At 44.8% G+C, this 23682-nt stretch overlaps 1 protein-coding gene across 1 annotated transcript; it reads left to right on the top strand.

The window, feature by feature from the left end:
* Positions 1 to 1676: 1676 nt before the first annotated feature.
* Positions 1677 to 23372, top strand: LOC119179429 (DNA topoisomerase I, mitochondrial-like). The gene is made up of 12 exons (XM_075868384.1): positions 1677 to 1694; positions 2714 to 2850; positions 4620 to 4747; positions 5623 to 5867; positions 7484 to 7671; positions 12404 to 12686; positions 13610 to 13867; positions 15680 to 15814; positions 16221 to 16328; positions 18735 to 18829; positions 21649 to 21798; positions 22298 to 23372. The coding sequence occupies exons 1-12, from the start codon at positions 1677 to 1679 to the stop codon at positions 22398 to 22400; spliced, it is 1848 nt and encodes a 615-aa protein (XP_075724499.1). The 3' UTR covers positions 22401 to 23372.
* The last annotated feature ends 310 nt before the right edge of the window (positions 23373 to 23682 follow it).

Raw genomic sequence — 23682 nt, 5'->3', positions numbered from 1 at the left:
AATTCAATTGGCTTTATTACGGCGATAGTTAGTGATTAAAGCTGAAACGATTGTCGCTCTTAGCTATAGCCGACGTCGCTCTTAATGCGACCCCAGTCAGATTTTTTATACACATGGTAGTTTGCTTATACCGCTAAGTACTTGTGTGTGCTCGTTCCTCTAATTTCTGAGATGCTCGGAAAATCTGGAAAACAATAGGAACTTCGTCGCCCGCCCGAGGATGACAGCCATCTGGGTCCTGAGATTCACTGGAACAAAGAACAACTAACAGAAAAAAAAATATAGGTCAAATAAACCATCAGAAAACCGAGCTAGTTCATACGGATACGTCATAAACGAGGGGTAAGGCGTGCAAACACTGGTGTAAGCAAAAAGGACGGTTGTCCTACCCCTTTTTTTTTTTTTCTTACGATGATGATGGTGGCGCTTCTTAGGTGGTTGGCCCCTATTTATTCAGGGGAATCGACCAAGAGTCGGGCACGCGGATTATGTTCCTGTTCACCTTCTCATGTAGATCATGCGCACTGTGGGGGATCAGCCGACATACATAGACTGTCACGACTCACTTTTTTTCATCTCCTTCATCTTTATAATGTTGCTGTATAGGTACTACATATGGCATTAGGAACCAAAGAATGTAACTGATAGTGGATAGAGCATAGGAAAAACACACTATATGGCAACTCTGCATTGTTCACTTATAGTCTAACTTTATCTAATAGTTGATCCTGCATGCAGAGATATTTCTTTCGTCTCACATCTCACGTGCAGACCACTCCTCTCTTTCAAGTTGCGATTTCTTGATGCAATCCTTCAAAAATACGACCGATAATTCGATATTTGATTTTCTCCCTACATCGTGGTTACTTTTCAAGCCTTATGTGATCATCATCACTATCAGTCTTGCATCTCGCTGCTGAGTGGGTAGGTGCCAATATTCCTATGAACATCATCATCACTAGCAATCCATGCACCTTTGTCAATCAACAGCCTCTGCACAGTCACAGATCAATCTCGGTGAGAGCGTTTACAATTTTACCGGCGCAGGAGCACACAATGTCGGGACGCTTGCTAGGCATATCTCTTTTTTTTATTTCACGTTTTCAGTTCACGGCTTAAACAGCTTAATTAAACGTCAGAGTGATAGGAAGCAACGTTTCTTCTGCATCAAAGAAATGGATGTACTGCGGACACATGCGTCAGCGTTACATGCGCCATTGTTACATCCAACTGCCGTTGTCATCCTGCACGCTGATATATGATAGGGCCCAATGATATCACTTTCCAGCTTGCCCCCGCTTCTTCCAAGGATCCTGACATTAGATAAGAACGGAGCGCAGACGTTGTGTGCGCCACTATTCTCCATTGCCCTTCGTCCTTTTGGAAAGTTTTATTCCTTCTGGCGAGTAATGTAGTCGAATCCGGAATACGGTGTAGTAAAAAAAAAAATAAGTTAATCCAGCAGCAATGGCGCATTGAAAAAAGTGAGCCAGTTGACTGCCGATGATGCACTGCGCTGCGCAAGTAATTGGTTACAAGAGAACCTTGGCCTTTTTCTAAATATGTCGAGTTATTACGTATGCGTTCAATTTGGACCTAGGTAAATGCCTGGAGATCCGTTGTCCGCACTTTCTAGGCCAGCAGCGAAAGCGGTGAAGCCTCACTAGCGGGGGAGCATGGGTAACGCTAAGTGGGTGAGTGGGAAGCCTATTGTATAGCCCGGTAGACAAAAGGGAGAAGTCGAAGCTCGCTAGAGAGGAGCCAAGCCATGGAGGTAGAGGAGCAGATTGCGTGGAGAGGAGGAGAGAGCGTGCCAGTCAAGGACGTTGACCAATGGTAGCACGTGCTCGAGCACATGTGGTGCTGGTGAGCGAGGAGGAAGGGCACGCCAAGCGTTGGAGAAAGCGGAGGAGAGGCGCGCTGATGCGACCACCTCCCATGGTTCAGCAGAGTGGGTGTTTGGGTCAGTTAGTGGTGCACGCTTGGTAAACGCTTCATTTTACCGCTCCGCCGTTCAATCATCCATCGCGATGTTAAATGAGTGACGACAAAAAATTTGGCCTCTTTTTTTTTTCTGCAGCAATGTGTTGCCGGGGGCCTGTTAGACATAACACGACACATCGTTTGCTGCAACGCGCGACAGATAATTAACTACAGGCTCCTCAATACAGACCCATGTCGGTTTGAGAAAGCTGCAAAAACAAGAGGCGGCCGGGTGCAACTATCGCCACCTAGCGACACTCGACCACGTAAGCTCACAGAACTGTGACGCACTTCCGCACGGTCCGCATCAAGTCCTTTCGAACAGGAAACGGTGAAGCACTGTCATAAAACTCAAAGTTTTTAAAGTATGCGCCGCCGCCACGTACTCGTGAGCAGCCGCTTAAAAGTAAAAGCGAAATGGTGCTTAAAAGCAAAACAGAAATGGCGACTGTGACGTCATCATAAGTTGTACCGCCTGGGTGGTAGGGGCGCTCACCATCGAGTCGCTCTCCAGTAAGTATCAAGGGCGCCAATGCCACGAGGTGCGGCACACGAACTTCAAAATTCATGTGAAATACCTTCGAACTTCATCATCCGCTGTGGATATTTGAATTTGCAGATGATATGTGATGCATGCTCACATGGATAAGTTCCACACGCTATCCCGCCACGTGATTTTGTGTCAGTACCCTTTTAGGTCAAATCAAACTGCACATACTTTTTTCCTTAGTTTTCAGTGAAACAGCATATTGGCGACCGTAAAGAGAAACGTGTCATAAAATTCAAGTCGAACCGTAACGGGCGAAAGGCTGAGGCAGAACAACAAGGAACGGACAAGGTGGAAGACGACAAGGCCTCGTGGAGATGGTATGCGCTGGCTTCGCACTTTTATATCTGTTGAGACCTTAGTTACCAACGCAATAATGAAGTGCTGGGTCATTTGTGACATGTACATAAAACTCTCATCAAAGGATGATATTCTGAATAACTAATTCTTTTTTATTTTATTTTGTACAATATTGCATAGAGTGGTCCAAGCAGGAGAGGATGCACATAAACACACATATACATACAAAAGCACAAAGATCAGAACATTTTGCGTAACCAGGGTGAGGTAAATATTAATGAATTCCACTCTGTGATTGTTCGCGGGAAGAATGAATGTTTATGTAAGTTAGTTCTTACGTATACAGCTTCGATGCAATGGCTATGCTTGTGACGTGAGGCTCAACCGATCTGCTTCTGCAAGTAATCGTCATACTTTATTCCCAGCTTACCAAAATAAACCGAAGATAATATTCCGTATCAGCAGGCTATCCAACCACGCATATATATTTTCATATAGCCCAGACGATTGCTTTCCGGCTTGTATTACAGCGAAAGCAACGTAGACGTAAGCAGGATTCTCCGTTGGGGAAGCGAAGTTACACCCCTTAACGTTTATAGAACTGTTTACTTTACACCGAAGATCCGTGGACCAATGGCAGGCCTCTCTCTGCGAGAAGCATGTCATCGCTTCATTTGCATTTCAGCTGCAAGGCATCCCATGGGGTCAGGCTTGACGGTGTCTCCTGTTGTCACGGTGTGTCATGTAGTTCCTGTTCACCATAAAAATGGGCATGCGCCACAATGGTTGAATCGAACTGCTCCACCACAGGTCCACTAAAGATGAAGAAAGAAGCAGTTGGCCCAACAAATAGTCGTTGCTGAAGCAGAAAGCAGAAACGTTGGTGAAGCAGAAACACCCTTTCCCGGTTTCATGCTTGGCTCCGCCAGTGCTTCGTGAAAATCTTTCTCAAAGTCCTGTATGTTTCGTCCTTCCCTGGGTTTAACGTTAATGGAGGCAGAACACCCTTCCCTACATGTTTCGCCCCTCCACAGTTTTCTTGCATTCATTGCGGCGCTTTTTTTGTTTAGGTCTCTATCAAAGAGGGCAAGGGGGGGGGGGGGGGTAGCGATGGTGCCCCTATCAATTCGACAACCGCATACACTCGCCTGAAACCCCTGACGAGCACTCCCCCTTCGATGACCGAATACATGGCACCGAATGTACCAGATAGATAAATAGAGAAGCAACTTTATTTGACGGAACAGAATAAATTGAACGAGGCCGTTCAATTTATTGTGATTTGCCGGTGGTTCTAAGGGTGATGGCCCGTAGCTCGGTGACTGTTTCGGCCCAGTTAATTGCTTCTGCGAGAATATGGTGATCAGTCGACGACAAGATGGGTCCCACACCCCGAGAGAAGAAGGTGTCAGTGTTCCTTTTTAGAGATGGGTTCCCCGAGCACTCTCAAATATTGTGACTCCAGGTAGCCTTCAGGCAGCCGCAATACCTGCACTTTGGTTGAATTTCCCGAATGTATGAACTGCTTTTGAATGGCAAAGCTGGCAAATATACGTCATGTATACATAAATAATGAGGACTAACAGACAATGGTGCCTATGAAAGTATAAGGGATGTTATTGATAGCAATCGTACTGTAAGAACAGTTCTCTATAATGTTGTGCTTAACAAAGAAAAATGAGCGCTTAAAGTTCCACTTCCGTCATGTATACTTCAAAGAGTATCTGCGAAGCTCCTGCTGGAATGCGTTCTCCTCGGGAGAATGAGTGTGTGCCTGTCTTTACTTCAGGTGGGAAGACGAAGAGCCTCGCAACGACGCCAAGAAACGCAAAATGTGGCACACGCTAGAGCACAGAGGGCCGCTTTTCGCGCCACCTTACAAGCGACTACCGAGCCACGTGCACTTTTTTTACAACAGTGAGTTCATGCCTTCGCGCTCAGTGTCATCGGTGTCAACAGAGGGTGGGAGAAAGAGGGGGGGGGGGGTGCGAAATGTTTACCTTGTCCCTTGCCCAAGAAAAACAAGAACCAGGGCATTCCCTTCCCATAACGCCCCGGGGGTTGCACTCCCCTCCCCCCCCCTCCTTCTCCAAGACTATAGGGTGCCCTCATGACTATAGAGGCACCCTACCCCCCCAAAAAAAAATCCTGTCGACGCCTGTGGTACTTGTTCAGTCAAAGCATAGTTGCCATATCCGTTTGTCAAACGTGGATTTGAACTTCTTTTTGGAATTTCACCGTCACGTTTTTCTTTGTGTGTGTGTGTGTGGGGGGGGGGGGGGCTCAGAAGCAATTTCAAAGAAAAACTCTCAGTTTTGGCAGTAATGATTGCGATAGCAACACATCGGGCTGAATTAATTATTACGTTCACTAATAGCGCAACTGCCGATGACATTGAGTAGTTGAGTGTTGACGTCTGACATGCGATGGGGTAATCACGAAGCAGTAACGCTAATCGCGCACAGCATCTCTTTGCGGACGGATTGACGCCAGGAAATGCTGGGAATACCTATAGGCGCCTAGAATTACGGTAAAAGATTGCGTCTTGAAATTTGTGGCGCGCCCGCAGCTCGCAGCACTGCCGCGTTTGTCATTGTTGGCCATGTCGGCATTCTTAACCGTATGCATGCGCATTATCGGGAAAGCTTTAGAAACCCTTTAAGCGTGTGAACTCCCAAAAAGGAGCCAATTTGCCACATGTAGCCGCCAACGGCGATCCCTCTCATGCTTAGCGTTTTTACATTACGGAAGAAAAAAGAAATAAAGAAATTTTGTCGCCCGCACGCTTTCAGATGTCCCGGTGAGGCTCAGCGCCAAAGCTGAGGAAGTGGCTGGTTTTTACGCACGCATGCTCGAACGCGAATACACGTCCAAGCCGGCGTTCAACGAGAACTTCCTCCGCGACTGGAGGAAGTGCATGAATCGCAAGGAAGCGAAGCTCATCACCGACCTCGGGAAATGCGATTTTCGGGAGATCAGCGCACACTACGAAATGGAAGCCGAGCAACGGAAGGCCATGACGAAGCAGCAAAAACAGGCTAGTACAGTTCGTCGTGCACTCCGATAACGAATTCCGTTGAGAGAACAGGAGTAGAGGGGCAGGGCACTGAGAATTGGGGGGCACAGCACTGAGAGCAGGGCCACTCAACCTGCCACTGGAATGCGCCGCGCTCCCGGAGGACAGGTAAAGGGTGGAAGCTCGGGCTAGTTGGTATATGGCATGACGATAGTTATAGCGCGAGAAGAGAACGACGACACAGAGACAAGAAGCGCTCGATCGTGTCCTTCGTGTCGCTTTGTCGTCGTTCTTTTCTCGCGCTATAACTATCGTCATGGCATGTGAAGGGGGTGATGAGCGGGGAGGCCATCTGGTCCAAGCATTCCAAGCCCCGGCATATTCTCTGTGGGCGAGCAGCAAAATACACGTGAAACCAGTCAACCACACGCTCGAATTCGTTATCCTAATACCTATTATGTTAGTGCAATGACGCTAACGACGCATTAGGCAGAGTCCGTACAAAACAGCAGTGTCAAACTACACACGCTTGCTACCATTGTCACTGCACTTGCCGCTGAAAAAAAAAAATCGGAGACTGTGACGTTCAAGGACCACGTGACTCGTCGTACTGTGCCTACTCCGCTTTTCAGGCCAGAGCACTGTAAACTGCTCCTGGCTGCTCTCGGCGCAGCACAAACACTCTCGCTCTATCAATGGATGACAGTACTCCTGCACCTGTTCGACCACTGAAACACGCCGGCTCCGAAGCACTTTCAGCGTGCTTTTGAGTGCTCCTGCTCTCAGAATGAAATTCGCCATAAGACCGTTCCGATTTGCGCTATGCCATCGAGGCATGCACCTTGTGAGAAGCGATGTTGAAGCACGGTCTGATCGATTCCCAGGTGAAAACGTGTAACTAATAATCCAACTAGTTTCAACTCAGATCTGGCGCAACATGCACTAACTGGTATCAAATAGTCCTAGTTTTAAGCCAACTGGTTCCAGTTGGGAATTAAGTGGGACCAGTTGGTTCCAGCTAGCAACTAGTTCCAGTTACAACACAATTGACCACCAACAAGAACCATGACTATATAAATGAACCTTATTAAGCTGGTCCCATTTCAAAACCATAACCATGCGGTCACATTGAAATTGAGTGGTCTAAGTGTCTCAAACTGAAAGTACGACCAGTTGTGCTGGTCGTGCTGTTCTTCACAGAAAAAAATTAATTCGAACGTATATAGCATAGCATTTCTGAACATGAACATTGGCTTTTATCCAAGAGATCTTTGTGTCCTACTCGAAGGGTACCGGCTCACTGGCCTAGTAATACTGTAACGGACCGGCGTTAAAACAGAGGATAGGACGATGAGAAATTACGAGAATTGAACCTCATGGTTTGCGAATGAATTATATTTTCTTCTATCAACGTCGTCATCTTCGCGTTGATTGATTGATTGATTGACTATGAATGGTACTGGTTTTTTCCGTCCTCAGGCGATTAAACTCCGGTGCGACAGATTTGAGCAGGAGTAGGGCTACTGCATCATTGACGGCTACAAACTCTTTATTTATTTATTTATTTATTTATTTATTTATTTATTTATTTATTTATTTATTTATTATGAAAGTTAGCGACCTTTCTCTGTCCACAGGCGATTAAACTCCAGCGAGACAAATTGGAGCAGAAGTACGGCTATTGCATCGTAGACGGACACAGGCAGAAAATCGCGAACTTCAAGATAGAACCACCCGGACTGTTCTGCGGTCGCGGGCAACATCCCAACATGGGCATGCTGAAACGACGCGTTCAGCCGGAAGATGTCATTATCAACATTGGAAAGTGAGTCACTGTACGTATGGTGATTTCGAAGAAACGCGCCCTTTCACCGTAGCCGAAACATAATTGATACTATTATTTAAACACCGTGTAGAGCCGTATGATACTCCCGTTGGGCTCTCCTTTGTCAGCCAACACTGCGCAAAAAGTTGCTTATCCTTCTCTCATGCAGTTCTTCTATGTCGCCTTCAAGCTGTTTGTTCGTCTTCGACCTTGTTACTGACATGAATTTTATGTTATCGTATTCTAGCTTAGTGTCGAGAAACCTTATTGTGGCGCATGGGAAGGCATCGTATATTTAATACCACTACTTAAAAAAAACACTTTCGGTTTCGATATTGAGGAGGCGGCTTCTCACTGATGTGTCATCGCAGTGTGACGTCACGGGAAGACAGCAACTCGAGACGTAATAGCGACAGATGAGACTTATCGAGGTTCACATCAGCGATGAGAAAAATGTCGTCTAGCGACCCTGAATACAATTCCTGCGACTTAGGCTGCGTGGTCGAAAGACGCAAAGTTTTCAAATTCAGTGTAACGGTGTCGGCTCGTCGGGATAATGTCCATTGCAGTGTACCTGGCTTGCAGATGCTCAGAGACCAAAACTTTAATATAAAAATAAAATATTCTATACGTGTAATCTGACTACGGTGTGTGGAGAGTGTTAACGCTCCATACTAAGAAAAAAAAAGCGTCTCCTTGTCGATGTCTCAAAATCACGTCGTCATCATCAGCAGCAGTCTGACTACGCCCTGTTAGGTTTGGCCTGGGGATTCATCTCTCAATCCCTTCGGCGCCCAGTCTTACCGACGCTGTCAAGTATTTGAGTGATTATTCCAGACCAGGCGGCGGGCAGAGGCGAGTTCACGTCCTTCAAAAGCGGACCTTTTGTCGTCGCTTCAAGCAGAAGCGGTGACTAATGGACTCGGCGACTCATCGGGCGACGGCAAAGCTGTCGTGGCCGGCGCCGGAGCTGACAGAGGAGCGGTGCTCCCTTTTGATCCCCAATCACCAAGCCGACCGGCCGACTGCCTATGCTCGTCAGGCACTGTACGTGCTAGCCGGAGGACCAAGACGTCGTGTCGCCAAGACGCCATTAGCCGTTCGAGAGAGGCCAACAAAGACGGCGTCTTTCTGAAAGAGACCGCGACGGACAGCGCACGCAGATCGCCCCGCTAATTGGGCGAGCTGTGCAGTGGGCCCTTTGAAGTATGCGGCCAGGATCGTGGGAACGCTCGTCTAACGGCACACCCACGACGAGGACCAGCCCTGCTGGCGCCACCACCGTGCAGTGTTCACGTGGACCTTGTATGCTCGCCTCCCTCACCTGTGTGTGCGTGATTGGTGTTCGACTCTGAGAGGAGGAGCCCGACAGGGCATAAAACGACGCGGAGAGTGCTGGACATTGCGCTCTCTGAACCTGGCTCTGAACTATGTAACGTTCAACCACCACGCTCGTGGTTTGTGAAACCACTATCCCTTGCTTTTCTGTAAATATGTGTAAATAATGTCATAAACCCCTGTTATGTTTCTCGTATCCTCTTGTCAGGGTTCAGTTCCTCCACCCGGTTACATCAAGGACCTCACCTGGAGCGACCTTCTTTCCCCAACTCAAACAACTGGTGGCAGCGGTGGGATGCCATCAGCGACCTTCCTTCCTTCTCAACATCTAACAGCCCACTGCGGGGCAAATGCCTCTCCCATTTCCCGCCAGTAAACTCGGTCCTCTGCTGCCACTTTATACCCGCAAAATTCCTAATCGCATCTGCCCACCTAACTTTCTGTCCCCCCTTCACTCGCTTGCTATTTTACTTGGAATCCAGTCTGAGACTGATTCATAAAGGGGCCCTCCAACACTATTCAACCCCCGCCCCCCCCCCCCCTGTTTTATTCGTGGGTTGTGTAGACTGAAGTACAGGCAGACTAATGCAGCAAAAACGGCAGTGATAACGGCACGCAATCTGACGTAATTCGAGTTTGAAATTTCAAAATACAAGAAAAAAAAATGGTGGCCCTCAACTCGATTTTCGCGGGGTCACTTGACCACATTTCACTCGCCCATGACGTAGGAAAGCTGCACCAATGAAATAAGCTGGAAGCGCTTACGTGACGGAAGCTCGCACCCTATCGTAGCTTGTTCTTTTTTTTTATTTCAAAGTCATGTTAAGCATGTTGCCACAGTAACAAGCGTGGTGCCTGACGCCTGGCTTGCCAGAACGTGAGCGGAAGCTACCGTGTCGAAGCGAGGTATTTTCTGCTGTTTTTTACAACATCCCGAGTCAATCCCTCCTTTTATTCTGTGAAAGGAACTTGTGAAACGACCAAGACAGTGAAGTATTGTTGACCCTTCGCGCGTTGTTCGGTGAGCCGCCACAACAATGGTGCACTGCACCCCTTGAACAGGGCACGCGCGGAAAGAGGCTGCTCGCAAACTCCCAAAAGTAAGAAGAGGGGAAAAAAGAGAGAGAGAGAGATCTTTCGTATATACCGACCCGCGCAAGCCAAAAACCCAGTAGCGAATTGGCAGTCAGCGCCTCTGTCGTGCTTTGTAGTCGCAGTGATCTTTTTTGTTGTGGCAGCGTTTGTTCAGGGTTCGATGAAAAAGCACAGAGAAGAAGAATGAAACAGATTAGTAACCTCTTTTGATCCTACACTACGATCGCTTCTAACGTTACATTTATCCAATGATATGGCGGCAACCTTCCAGCGTCATTTCCGCCCGCAAAGTTCTGGCGAGCGCCACTACGTGGTAATGCGGTCGGCAGCGATGTAGTGACTTTATTGCGTGATTAAAATAATAAATCATTTGATACCGGAGCTGAGACTCACGCTAAAATTATCTCCAGCTATAGATCTACGCAAACCACAGATAAAAAATAGCTCCTTCAATAGATGACCATTTTTTTCTTTTTGATTTCGACGATGATATCCTTAACACTCGTTTGTTCCCTGATACACTATGCTCTCTTGTCCCTTCGGGCTACACCTATCATTTTTCTTTCCAATTCTCGCTGCGTCGTCCTCATCTTAAGTTGAACCCTTTTTGTAATCATCCAAGTTTCTGCTCCGTAGGTAAGTACCGGTAAGATGCAGCTGTTATACATCTTACTATTAAGAGATAGCGGCAATCTACCATTCATGATTTGAGAATGCTTGCCAAATGTGCTCCACCCCATTCTTATTCCCCTAGTTACTTCAACGTTGTTACTCTAGTTACTTCCTCTAGTTACTTCAATAAAGATAAAAAGAACCGGCTCCAGAGAGAGAGAGAGAGAGAGAGAGAGTGATAGTGCAAAAAAAGATAAAAGGGGCCGGCTCCAGCGGAAACACAAAGGCCGTTTTCCGAAGAAAGGGGGAAAATGTACTATGCAAAAAAAATGGCCCATATCTGCATGTTAATTTGCGAATTTCGCCGAAAGACGATAGTCTTGCGTGTGGAGACAGTGAACGAAACATTTATTTGATGTCCTGCGCAAGAAAATCTGTGAATGGTACTCTGGAGACACTGCGCTGGAGTGCCTCGAGCGTGGAGCGGAGGCGAACGAGCGCATCAAGCCACGTGCCACGTGAGACATGAGCGTCATCTGGCAGTTTTCTGGGAAAACGTAGCGCGTGACTCTGAGACGGGTGTGCGCGCCCGTCTCAGAGGTGATTAGGTGTAGAACGCAAGGCGACGGGTAGGTGCCACCACCGTCTCGTCTTAGCAAAGCGTTGGAAAAACTCGCCTTTTCGTGCAAGCGTTGCATGGTCAGCGCAACGTGATAAGCGCTACGGTCCTTAAAATTACTTATGTGTGCCTTTTCTAGTAAAAGACGCACGTGCAGATTATATACGTGTTGTTATGGTGCCCCAGACATGCGCAATAATTGATTTTTAATTGACAATTGCACAAGTATGAACGCTAAGTCTTGAGCAGCATTGGTGGGCGCTGTGGATGGGGTCGGCCGTTTCAAGTACCCGGTGCCACTGAGAGTGGACAAACAGACAAATGTACAGACAGACAGACAAATTACAATTTTTGCGTCGAAGGTCCCCAAGAAAGACTATATCGTCTTTAAAACTGCGTACTTTCAGCTATCAGGCACGGTCGCGCGCCCTTATCTTGGACGAGATGAGCAGACAGTTCATACGTACTTACATTACGCGCTGTTTACACCGCTAAGTTTCGTTGAAGTGATAGACAGCACGGTGCAGTAGCCGGATTCCCTTACACCAGCGTTGTACGAAAGTCAACCAACCATCGCTAAATTTCCTTCGACTCTTACACTAACTCGCGGTATACCGCAAAACCAACTTGCACGTCAGTCCCTTTTTATTTTATGAAGCCGGATCAGGATACTAAAAGAGATGGTAGCTAGCCTTCGATGACACTTCGATTCGATGCTATATCGCTTTTATCAACTTCGCACTTGCAGCGAAACAGCGATTTTTTTTCTGCAGTCAGGCGCAGCTGGTGACTTCATGTTTTTTTTTACAGACACGGACATACATAGTTCTACACACTTCTCTAGAACGTCCAAGCGGTGCACGTTAGACTGCACGGGCGGCGTTTAGCGTAACATCATGCTTGACCCCAATATTGAGCACGTGAGCACCCGTATCGTCCATCATGAATGATCACGAGTGAGCCATCTCAAACTGGTCAAAGGTTGACGCGCTTCCCGTTGATTCCGGAGCGCACGTTTACAGTGACAAGCGTACGTGTTGACCCCTGTATACTTCCTGCTGCGCGCAGGGATGCGCCGGTGCCGAAACCGCCCCGGGGACACAGCTGGAAAGAAGTTCGTCACGACGACAGTGTCTCCTGGTTGGCCTCGTGGAACGTGCTGGGACGCACAAAGTACGTCATCCTCGACGCCAGCGCCAAATTCAGGGCCGAGAAGGACGTGCGCAAGTACGAGCTCGCCCGCAAGCTCAAGTGCCGTGTGCGTAGCATACGACGCAGCTACATGAACGGATGGAATTCGCAAGATATGGGTGTCCGCCAGCGGTCCGTGGCACTGTACCTTATCGACAAGGTAGTTGGGAACGGGTTCTTGCGAAGGCTAATTGATCACGAAGGCTAATTGATCATTTTCACGAACGTTCTACCACTTCGCGTGCGTTTCCATTGTCGATCTGCCATAATCGCAATTTTTTTCAGACTTTTTTCTCGTTACTACTAGCTTTCTTTTTTATTGCGATGGAGGTTATTTGAACACTGCAGGTATATTTTTTGTCGTCGGCGGTGTTGCGGCAGTGAGGGTCCATATTAAGTGCAAAAGCTGTGACACTGCCCACCGCGTCGTATGTTCTACGCATGCGCAAGGTTCAGGAAAGGCCGAAGATTACGAAGAACACGAACTTCTCTGCGTCGTCGTTCTGTTCTCGCGCTATAACTATCATCATGTCATACCAACTAGTCCAAGCTGCCACACGCCGAAGGTTCATCGCAGCACACCCTCCCATATTAAGTCAATATAGAGGGCAGACCACAGAACAGCTACCTGGGCAGACTTCGTACCCCCTTTCCCCCAAGTGCCGACCGTCTTCGTGCCAGCCGTAACGTACCGACCGTATTCGAATCATCACACGAAACACCCATGAGAGGTCCGGAAGAAGAGGAGGGGATAGCTGCAGGAACAATGATCAGCCGGTCACCCTATCTTGACAGATATTAGCAGGAAACTCATACCTTTGTACATGCTGTTTTCTCAGCAGTTTGCGGTGAAACCATCGACAGCACGAATGTCGTGTCGCTCACCGCAGCATACAGGTTCCTTTACACCGTCGTCATGATTATCTAAGTAAGATCGAATGCTTAAGGAGTTGGTTTATAGAATTTCGCACTCATTAATTCGTCATGGCGGCAAAACTGATCGATATTCTCTTTTCTCACTTTCACGTTTTTTCTGCGGATCTGTTTTCATACTACCTTGCCTCTCTTGGGCCACTTCTGTAGCTCGCACTGAGAGCTGGAAATGAACGGGAAGGTGGCGCCACTGCCGATACGGTCGGCTGCTGCTCTCTGCGGGTGGAGCACATCACGCTGCACGAGACGGACAGCGAGACTGACCCGTTTCTGGTGGAGTTCGACTTCCCCGGAAAGGACTCCATCCGATACGCGAAGACGGTTCCAGTGGACGAGCGCGTCTTCGGCAACTTGGAGCTTTTCATGGAAGGCAAAGAACCAACAGAAGACCTGTTCGATTTACTCACGGTGAGTGAACAAACGCCTAAAAAAGAAACCACTTGTTATGAAATAGTATACGTGAGCATCACAGACTAGGGAGATCGCTACCCGTTTCTCCTCTACCCGATACACATCTGAGGGTGGAGGGGAGAGAAGCATGCAGGATTATGAGACCACGCCGTCTTCTTTACAATAATGGCGGCCGAAGGGTCTTTGTGTGGCATTACAAGCGATATTTAATTACTTATACCATAATTATTGCCAGAAAGTCAAGAGCTAAAGGCAGGCCACTGTGTGATCGCGTAATTTGTGTTATATCATCCATTGTCAGGCATGTTGTCTTTTTGGGCTCAACCAATTAGAGGCGGGGGAAGGGGGGCGCTGGGATAACACTCCCCTTCCACCGATGGTGAATGCTATGGGGTTCAAAAAATACATGAATGGATGAATGCATAACTTTTTTTGAAAACCCTAACGGGATAGACTGAGCGCGCAGCAGGCCGCTGCCACGTTGGGACAGTCAGGCCAAGGCCGACCGCCGCATCGTGGACCCTCTGGACAGCCCGTGGTTGAGCCAAGCACTGGGGCTTCTCATAGCAGATAACCACTAGTCTCGAATGATTCGGTCCGTGCCTTCGTAACGAGAGGCAACGTTAGAGCATATGGCCTAAGCTAGCGAATTCACTGCAGTGCCTGCAAGAGCAGGCGCATAGTCAGAAATTTTTTCTCGGGAGGGGGGGGGGGCGAGCGATGGAAAAGAAAATGATAGGTGTAGCCTTAAGAGACAAGAAGAGAGCAGAGTGGGTCAGGGAACGAACCGGGGTGAAGGATATCGTAGTTGAAATCGAGAAGTAGAGGACATTGGCCGGACACGTAGCGCATAGGCAGGACCGGTGGTCATTAAGGGTAATTGACTGGATTCCAAGATAAGGCTAACTGGTGAGACACAAAGTTAGGTGGGCATATTGGACGTTTGCGGGCATAAAGCGGCAGCAGCAGGCACATGACCGAGTTGACTGGCGGGACACGGGAGAAGCTTTTGCCCTGCAGTGGACGTAGTCAGGCTGATGATGATCATGTTTTTTTTTTTCTAATCGAAAAAAATAGGTCATCTGTGGGTTCCATTCAGCAAATTTCATCGAGCCCATGTCGCGAAAGTAAGAAAAATACATTTTAAAATTTGTATCGTCGCAAGCGGAAGTTACAGCGCGAAATTATATATATATATATATATATATATATATATATATATATATATATATATATATATATATATATATATATATATATATATATATATATATATTCTTCAGCTTTCGTTTTCTCCGCTAATAATGAACTTATCATAGTTAAAATTATTACTTCTCCGAGTGGAGTTTATTCATTTAAACCAAGCCATTGTTTCACTTATGTGTCCCTTCAAATAATTACGGGAAGCTACTTCTTTTTCTGCGATGGCGATTTAAATGTTACCAGAAGCTTCGAGTAGGTGATAGCTGTATAAATGCGGAATTCCATTTGAAACGTTTTTTCTTTTTTTGTTTTTTTTTTTTTTTTGGTCAGACATAGTTACAGGAACGCACCGCTGCCACCGCTGAGAGATGGCGCCACGTGGACGTGCGCCAAAATCCCGAATTTTGAATGGGGCTAGTCCGTGATCGAGTGATGCCATTTTTCTCACGTATTTCATCAACTTCAATGCACTCTCACATTTTAGCGCATGTTTGTAGTTTTCTGGAGTGGCAACAGACCTGTCGACGTTGAATTGCAATAATTCATGACGCCGTATTCAGCCGATTATGGGGCTACTTGCACTGAAATTCATGTGCACCATTGCAGACCGCTTCTCTCAACAAATATCTCAACAAACTCATGAAGGGGCTGACTGCAAAGGTATTTCGTACTTACAACGCTTCTATGACCTTCCAAAAGGGACTGGATTCCACAACGAAAGGTAACAGGAATAAATGCATAGCACATATTAAAGAGGTTCGTTGCCTAAGAAATATTATTATTTTTTTTCAAATCCATCAAGAGGAGTCACTGCATACAATGAGCGATTTCTGTTCCTTAATTGCCACGATCGTACTGGAATGTACGCGAGGGTAGGATTACTTTACATGGATTCCAAAGAATACATATAGTCTAAAGTAACCTTAGAGGATCCTCTGCATGAATGTGACGAAGCGAGACTTAAGTTCAAGAGCTGCCATTCGGGTGCTTTTCGATTTACTTACTGCAGCAGCGACCTTTGTTCAGAGCTCAGTGCACTATTTTATTGTGCAAGACTTCCGCTCCTCTCTAACAGAGTTCGAATGCCGATGTTTAATTACTGCTAATTTTCTGTCTCTAACCGCCAGCCGGTATGTCATTGCCCGAGAAGCTGCTTGCCTACAACCGAGCCAACAGGGCAGTCGCCATTCTGTGCAATCACAGACGAGCCGTTTCCAAGAATTTTTACAAGCAAATTGAAAACATCCAAACAAAGGTGAATGTGGTATTCATCAACCTAATTATACCGAAGTTGCATTTTAAACAAAAATAAGCTCGTTATACCCTAAAATTCGTTATGCAGGTATATTTCTAAATTTATCTTTTTCAAGACTATGTTTCATTTATTTTGTTAAAACCGATATTTTGTTTTACCCGGGTTTGTTATATCAAGGTTGTAGTGTATATTATGGACATAATTTTTTGTAAAGAGCAGGGATGACAATCATGAAATGCATGCATAAATATATAAGTGACAGTACAAGAAGAAAACAGTGTAAATTTCATTATATTAAAATGTGCAACGGTACAAAAAAAATCATGCGAAACTGACAACGAATACGACATGAAAGGCACCGCGTATCTTCGTCGTCGTCAGTGTTGTGTGCTTCTTCTTTTTTTGTTGCACCATTTCTTAATCATTGACTCTTACAAACTCGCCCAACTATCAATGATATTGAAACAATAGATATAAACACTAACCATGATTTCGAAATGAAGTGTTTTGGTTTCCCCATGGGAGCATTGCTCACAATTAAAACATTGGGCTTTTCACGGATTATGATAACGTCACCTTAATACTATAATCTTGTAAATTAAATGTGTGGAATCAGGAAAACCAAGGTAATGAAACAATAACAGCAAACCAATGCTAGATGCTACTGAAGAATGTGTTTAGCATGCTGTGTTACGTGGTTATATGTGGCAGCGTGTTTTATGTTGTGTATTATTGGCGGTGCTTGATCTATCGTCACGCCTAACCGCACTTTGAGCCCCACTTTAGGGGGTGGGCCGTAGTACGCTGTGATCGTATGTGGTTGTCATCGCTTGGTGTAGCCAACTGCAGCGTACTGGGCGGGCATTTGTGCCAAAAAAAGAAAAAGAAAGCCTTTTTACTCTTGGTCATAAGAGCGCCTGGATTACGTACCAAGCGCAAACATTGCTACTATGGCTGTGGAAACACAACACTACAAATCACATACAAAATCGAAAAAGAGGAGGCAAGCGAAAAATAGATAAAGAGAAAAAAACGAAAAAGTAGAAATAAGGATAGCGACAAATAAAGAGAAAGTAAGAGAAACTGAAATAAATAAAAAAAAACAAAGAGATGCTCCGCACTTTTTTCACGCTTAGTGGCACCACTAGGGCACACCTGCCTCAATTTTTTTAAAGATACAAACCATGAATCCGTTTAGATTGATAAAGTGTCCTCTAAGAGCTCTAAAGTCGCTAATTTCAGGATCATAAGTTTATTGGTAGAGGTGACAATCAATATCAAAGTTTCATTTTTAAATTCGGTACAGAAATTGCCTCGCGTGACGTCACGGATTTCAAAATGTATTTGTGTTATTCTGGCGACATAGGTGCAAAAAAAAATTTCCTGAGACTCGCTATTTTAGGTTGCAGGTGAATCTCATCCATTTTTACCAAGTTCAGCATAGGCGCTGGCAGACGCCGTTAAAATCGGCAACATCGCGACGTTTGGTGCTAGAATTTCAATATGTCGTCGCCACCAGCATTTTCTTTTTGAGCCTTTTCTCGCTTACCAAGAGTCTTCTCACGCCAAGGGTTGGAATTTTCTAATTGCAAGATAGTAATTTATCAACAGGAGAAACTTCGTTTATTTATGTCCCTTAAGGACCGGTTAAAAAACTCGCACAATGTTTTAAACAACAGCGAATCAAAATGACAGATATCGTGAGATCTCTCTCAGTTGCGGTTATTTTCCCCCAAACGCTAACTGCTTTAAAATGCACAAGTGTGATGCTCTAAAGATCGTTACCATTACAGGGAACCGTGTACATGTATGTGCAAACAGGAAAATGCCGACTGAAATATGTGCAGCACTTTAAAGAATACTTAGGCTTAGGTTTCTTAATTTTAGACAAAGTGATTACATGTTTAAAGCTCTATATATAGTAGAACCTCGGTGTCATAAAGTATTGGTTATAATGAATTAAATCAACATTTGTGTTGTCATTTTAAATGTTACATTTGTAATGGTTGAACGAAGCCATTCTTGTGTCAGATGCGTATACGTTAAAATTAGGCTTTTTACTGTGTGCAAATTTCCTACAGAAGCTCCTTACAGCCATATTGCCTTTTGGACAGCTGTAGATAAGTACAAAGCCGCAAAATGCACTACGCAGGTAGTGGCATAAGCTTTTATTGTCCCATCTAAAGGCCTACGAAGGCAAACACAACGAAACAAACATGACTTTGACTATGCATTATGGTAAAATTGTTGTCTAAACTTTTAAGCCAACAGAGGTGAAACATTTTGAAAGCTGACAGTGGTCCTGCTATGTCAATGAAACAATATAAGATTGTGAAACTAGTGCTTGTACACTCCACATGAGTATTTCTTAGCAAGCGTTGTGAGTGTCATCTGTTATGTGTGCAGATAGAGAAGAAAGAAGAGCACATTCAGAGGTGTGAACTGGAAATCGAGCAGTTGAAATCTGAATGGAGAAAGTCCAAGTCACAAAAGAAAAAATTGTGAGTAATACAGCCCCGTTTTTGTATCCTTGTATGGTGCTTCATTCTTCCTTGCGCTGTTTCACAGTGCATTATTACCAACTCAACACCTGCCATGTTCAAGAAATCTGAATCCAAGAGATTCCGAGGGGGAATACGTGCCAATTTAACAGCCCTCCCACACTTTTAACACATAAATCATCTCTATACTATAAGGTTCCCCAACTACTATACAATTTCGGCAGTTCTAATCCTTAGCAGGAGCGAAAATACTCGTATCGCCCGAAATTTCATATAATAAAACACTAGCCAAAAAAACTGGTTTTCAAGCCACGACATACACACGGAACATCAACGACATACGCTCAAAACATCTATTTCCATCAAAATAACTCTCTTTCTGGGCCACACATATCTCTTTCTTTTGTATTTCTTTGTAACCACGAACTACTAAATGTAGTTTTTGGCTAACTATGATCCCATTTGCCACGATTTTGTCAGCAGCATTTGCGAAAAAAGCATCGATCCCTTTGACTGGGCGAAAGGACGCGCATGCAGTTTGTAACAACTAATGGCTATAACTCACCTCTTTCTAAAGTAACATCCGGCGTACCCCAAGGTTCCGTATTAGGCCCTTTACTTTTTCTTATATATATTAATGATCTCCCAGACAGCATTAACTCCGCTATAAGGTTATTTGCAGATGATTGTGTAATTTACCGCGAAATAAACAATGAATATGATAACCAATTTCTACAGTCAGACCTTGACACTGTCTCAACCTGGTGCAATAAATGGCTTATGACTCTCAACTCTAATAAATCTAAATGCATGTCAATAACCCGGCGATCTATTTCTCCCCCCTGTACCTACAGAATTAACGCCGTTCCCCTCCAGCATGTCTCTTCATATAAGTACCTCGGCGTTTACATTACCAACAATCTATCTTGGCACACGCATGTTACCTACATCTGTAATAACGCTAACCGAACGCTAGGATACTTACGCCGCAACTTTTCTCGCGCTCCGCTGTCCCTCAAAATTCTATTATACCGATCACTAATTCGCCCAAAGCTTGAGTACGCGTCCGCTATATGGGATCCCGTGCAGCAAAATTTAATTAACGCGTTAGAATCTGTTCAGAACCGCTCAGTTCGGTTCATTTGTTCTAATTATTCCCGTACTGCTAGCATATCAGAAATGAAATCTAACCTTGACCTACCCAATTTAACTGTCCGGAGGAAACTGGCGCGACTGCATTTTTTTCATAAGATATTTTTTCACAATCCATCAATGAAGCGAGACCTCATTTCACAACCGTCATACCACTCATCGCGCATTGATCATCAGCATAAGGTTGCCATTCCGTTTTGCCGCACCAAATTCTTTTCAGCAGCCTTCTTACCGAAAACAGCCACCGATTGGAACCACCTTCCCTCTTCCGTTGTAACAATAACAGACCCTTTGTTATTCAAGACTGCAATTTCTCAGCAATGCTTGTAACTATACGCAGTTTCCATTATCTATCTTTGTCTTGTATGTGCTTGAATTCTTATACATTTTTAGTTGACTTATGTTGCCTTCCTGATTTGCGCATCTGACACTTGTTTCTTTATTTTGTCTTTTTTTTTTCTTGTGTGTTATATATATTGTACCCACCCCCTCTGTAATGCCCTACGGGCCCTGAGGGTATTCTAATAAATAAATAAATAAATAAATGCACTTCAGAGCTCTCTCAGCTTAGTTGCCGCCATTCATGATCGTGTCAAGAGCAACCGCAGTTTAGTACAGAGAATGGTTTCGTTCACATTGATCGTGGGGAACGGAAACCATAGTTATGACAGTGTGTGCTTCGGCCGCGCGTGTAACTCTAAAGCTTCCATCATGCTGCTCTCGGGCATCGCTCGACGGTTTCATAACGAATTTCACATCACCCACCGCGACGCATTAAAGTTTTCGAACCATTAACGCCCCCTGAATTAGTTCAAATTATAACATTGATGCGATGAGTCTGCAAACAGCCTGGATTGGATTGTGTCTGACTTGTCAATGTGGCCATATTAAACGCAGATTGAGATTTCCGGGAAATTTTCCTGCCAACCGTAGAAACATGTTAAGATCCGGTATATTTGGCAGGTATGCAACTGGTCCAGTTTACCACGCTTCTGCAATAGCATAATTCATAGTCCATGCATGCAATAAGCACGAGAATGTATTGCCGAGAAAGGTTACCTTGTGTGCATCATCTCAACTGGCCAAAGGGAAACTTGACATGATTGTCAATGGTCAGAAATGGAATAATCTGTCAGAATGGTACTGCTAGGCTAGCTCTTTATCCTAGCATCTCACAACTGGACTCGCAATATAGGTTACAACTATACAGCTTGAGGCAGGATTCTGAGCACAGAATAGGCGATGTTCCTGACCGTAAAAAACACCTATAACTTGAGTTTTGGTGCACCCCTTAAGTGACTAATTTGATTACATTTTCCCATTGGTTAACAAACTATAGTTATCAATGCAATGCCTCTTTCAAACTATCTCTTTTCCTAGTGTTCACGTTCATTAGAGCGAAATATTCACATATGTCACGAGCTTTTTCTATTCCTGTAAACAGTACAGCTTTGGCAAGTTAAATCTAATTACAAATATTCAGACGATAACTATAACTGCTGGCATTAACATGCATGTCGGTGTACGCTCCCTAACATGTGTACTTTGTTCCAATTACATTTCAATGGAGCAACAAGAGCAGTACATTGCAAAAAAATAAAAGAACTGAACGAAAATGAGATCATCAAAAGGGACGCGACACCTGAAGACTGTAGTGTCACACCCAGGCAGTTGGATCGCAAGAAGAATTGCTTACAAAAGCTCGAAGTGGAGCTAGACAGACTGGAACTTCAAGCTGTCGACAAGGAAGAGAACAAAGACGTTGCCCTCGTGACCTCAAAGATCAATTATATCGACCCAAGAATCAGCATTGCCTGGTAGGAATGTTTCAGCGATGTCTCTTGTTGTAAGAAACCTAGCAAAAAATGTTTTGTTACAGGGTATAGTTTCCCTATATGCACTGCTTATGCCAAACTGACTTTTTGACGAGAGGATACCCCTTGAGCAAGAATTAAATGTAAAGGGGATTTATATAACTTTATATTTAGTACTGGCAATGGCAACGACTTGAGCTGTCTGTGCATTGTTTATTGAGAAGAATATAACAAGGGGAATAAAGTGAGTTACCTATTAACGGATAATCAATCGTAAGCCCCTCTGTGTGTGTGTGTTTAAAGAATAGAATTATATCTATTAATATATAATAGTCCAGGAAAGCAAAGGGTGCATTGCAGTTTTTAAAATTGACAATTAGCTGTATAGACAACTGGAATACGACGCAGCTTTTCACAGTATGTTATGGCAGCCTTGACATGAAAGCACATTTTTTATACAAGCATATAGCTCAGAAAAGCGTTTATGCAACGTTTATTCCAGGTGCAAGATGTGGGATGTCCCCTTCGAGAAAATTTTCAACAAGACTCAGCGGGAAAAGTTTTGCTGGGCCATAGAGACAACAGACACCGATTTTGAATTTTAGAGCCAAGGTCCATTTTGCTGCTTGTCAAAGCAAGAGAACTTAAGAGCAGTAGCGGCAATCGGAACTTGACAACAAGGCTTTGACACAGATATTAGAACTTAAAACTGTAATGCCCACAAAGTATGTTGCTTTTCGGAGTGTGGATAACGTACATGTCGAACTTATTGCAACTATTCAACAAAAGGACACCCCTCGAGCTAAGGCCAAAACTTTTACTCGTTGCTTGTATCCACAACAAACAAACAATCCTAGTGCATGAACATGTTACACAAAGCCCATATGGGCATCTGCCAAATAATTTCCAAGACGCTCAGTAATCGCACGAAATTCCTACCTGGCAAACTTTTTCAAGCCTTGCAGTGCAGTAAAAGCTCGTTTATCTGAACTCGAAGGGGACTATAGAATTGTTCGAATTAGGTGGAGTTTGAATCTATAGGCGGGTGCTAGAACGAACGAACGTCGTACCGACTGCACGAGCAGAACCCGAAGTAACCAACTCTCAACTCATTATCCCGATTTTGTCGCTTTCTCCGTGGCAGGTGATTTCGCGAGTTACAATCACAAAGCTCCAACAGCGACATAAATTAATTTATCAATCAGTGATACGCCAGAAAGAAGTGCACTCTTGTGAACAGTGACCCGTTAATGTCGAAATATATGGCAATAAATTCACGTGGCACTATTTATGCTTCAAAACACGTTTATTTGCATGGCAGAGGCAATGCAATCAAAATTCAAAGTACTATTCAGTAATTCGTATTTGCTTGTGGTTCAGTCAAGACCCCACGAGCATTTTTTGCAGTTTGCCCAGGAGCTCTGGCGCAGCGTCCGAATTCTCATGGGCCGAGAAACACTGCTGTTTCGTTGTTTTGCATCGCTAGCAAAATTGGTTTCGTTTAGATTTGCAATCCTTTGAGCCGACTCCTACATGAAGCAATGCAAACAGGAACCTCCCAGTTCGGATTAAACATTGTAGATGCAGACACATTCAAATTAACGCGAGCTTTCTCGCTTCAAAATATACAGGGCTGAGTTTGAATTTATGAGCTTTTACTGCGTATATAATTTCTTTTTTTTGCTGGAAACAAACCATGCTTTTTTTTTTTTAGATGTTATGTAACCTGCCAAAAATTCACGCACCATCAAGGGCTGTACCATTTTTTTTAAAGTATACAATATGCTGCACTTAATGCCCAAGTGCCAATGAGTCTTCTTTAAACTTGGTTACTTGCACATGTCACAACATAAGCAGGTGATAATTTTCATGGCTGTTGTATCTTTG

Source organism: Rhipicephalus microplus, chromosome 7 (genome assembly GCF_043290135.1).
Source record: "Rhipicephalus microplus isolate Deutch F79 chromosome 7, USDA_Rmic, whole genome shotgun sequence".
Taxonomy (NCBI): Eukaryota; Metazoa; Arthropoda; class Arachnida; order Ixodida; family Ixodidae; genus Rhipicephalus; species Rhipicephalus microplus.
This window is presented reverse-complemented; position numbering and strand designations above follow the sequence as displayed.

Excerpts from the sequence above, each read along its gene's own strand:
- LOC119179429 (XM_075868384.1), top strand. Across the intron at positions 12,687-13,609 it reads CACTGTACCTTATCGACAAG|CTCGCACTGAGAGCTGGAAA; the intron begins GTAGTTGGGAAC and ends CCACTTCTGTAG. Across the intron at positions 15,815-16,220 it reads GTAACAGGAATAAATGCATA|AAGCTGCTTGCCTACAACCG; the intron begins GCACATATTAAA and ends TCATTGCCCGAG.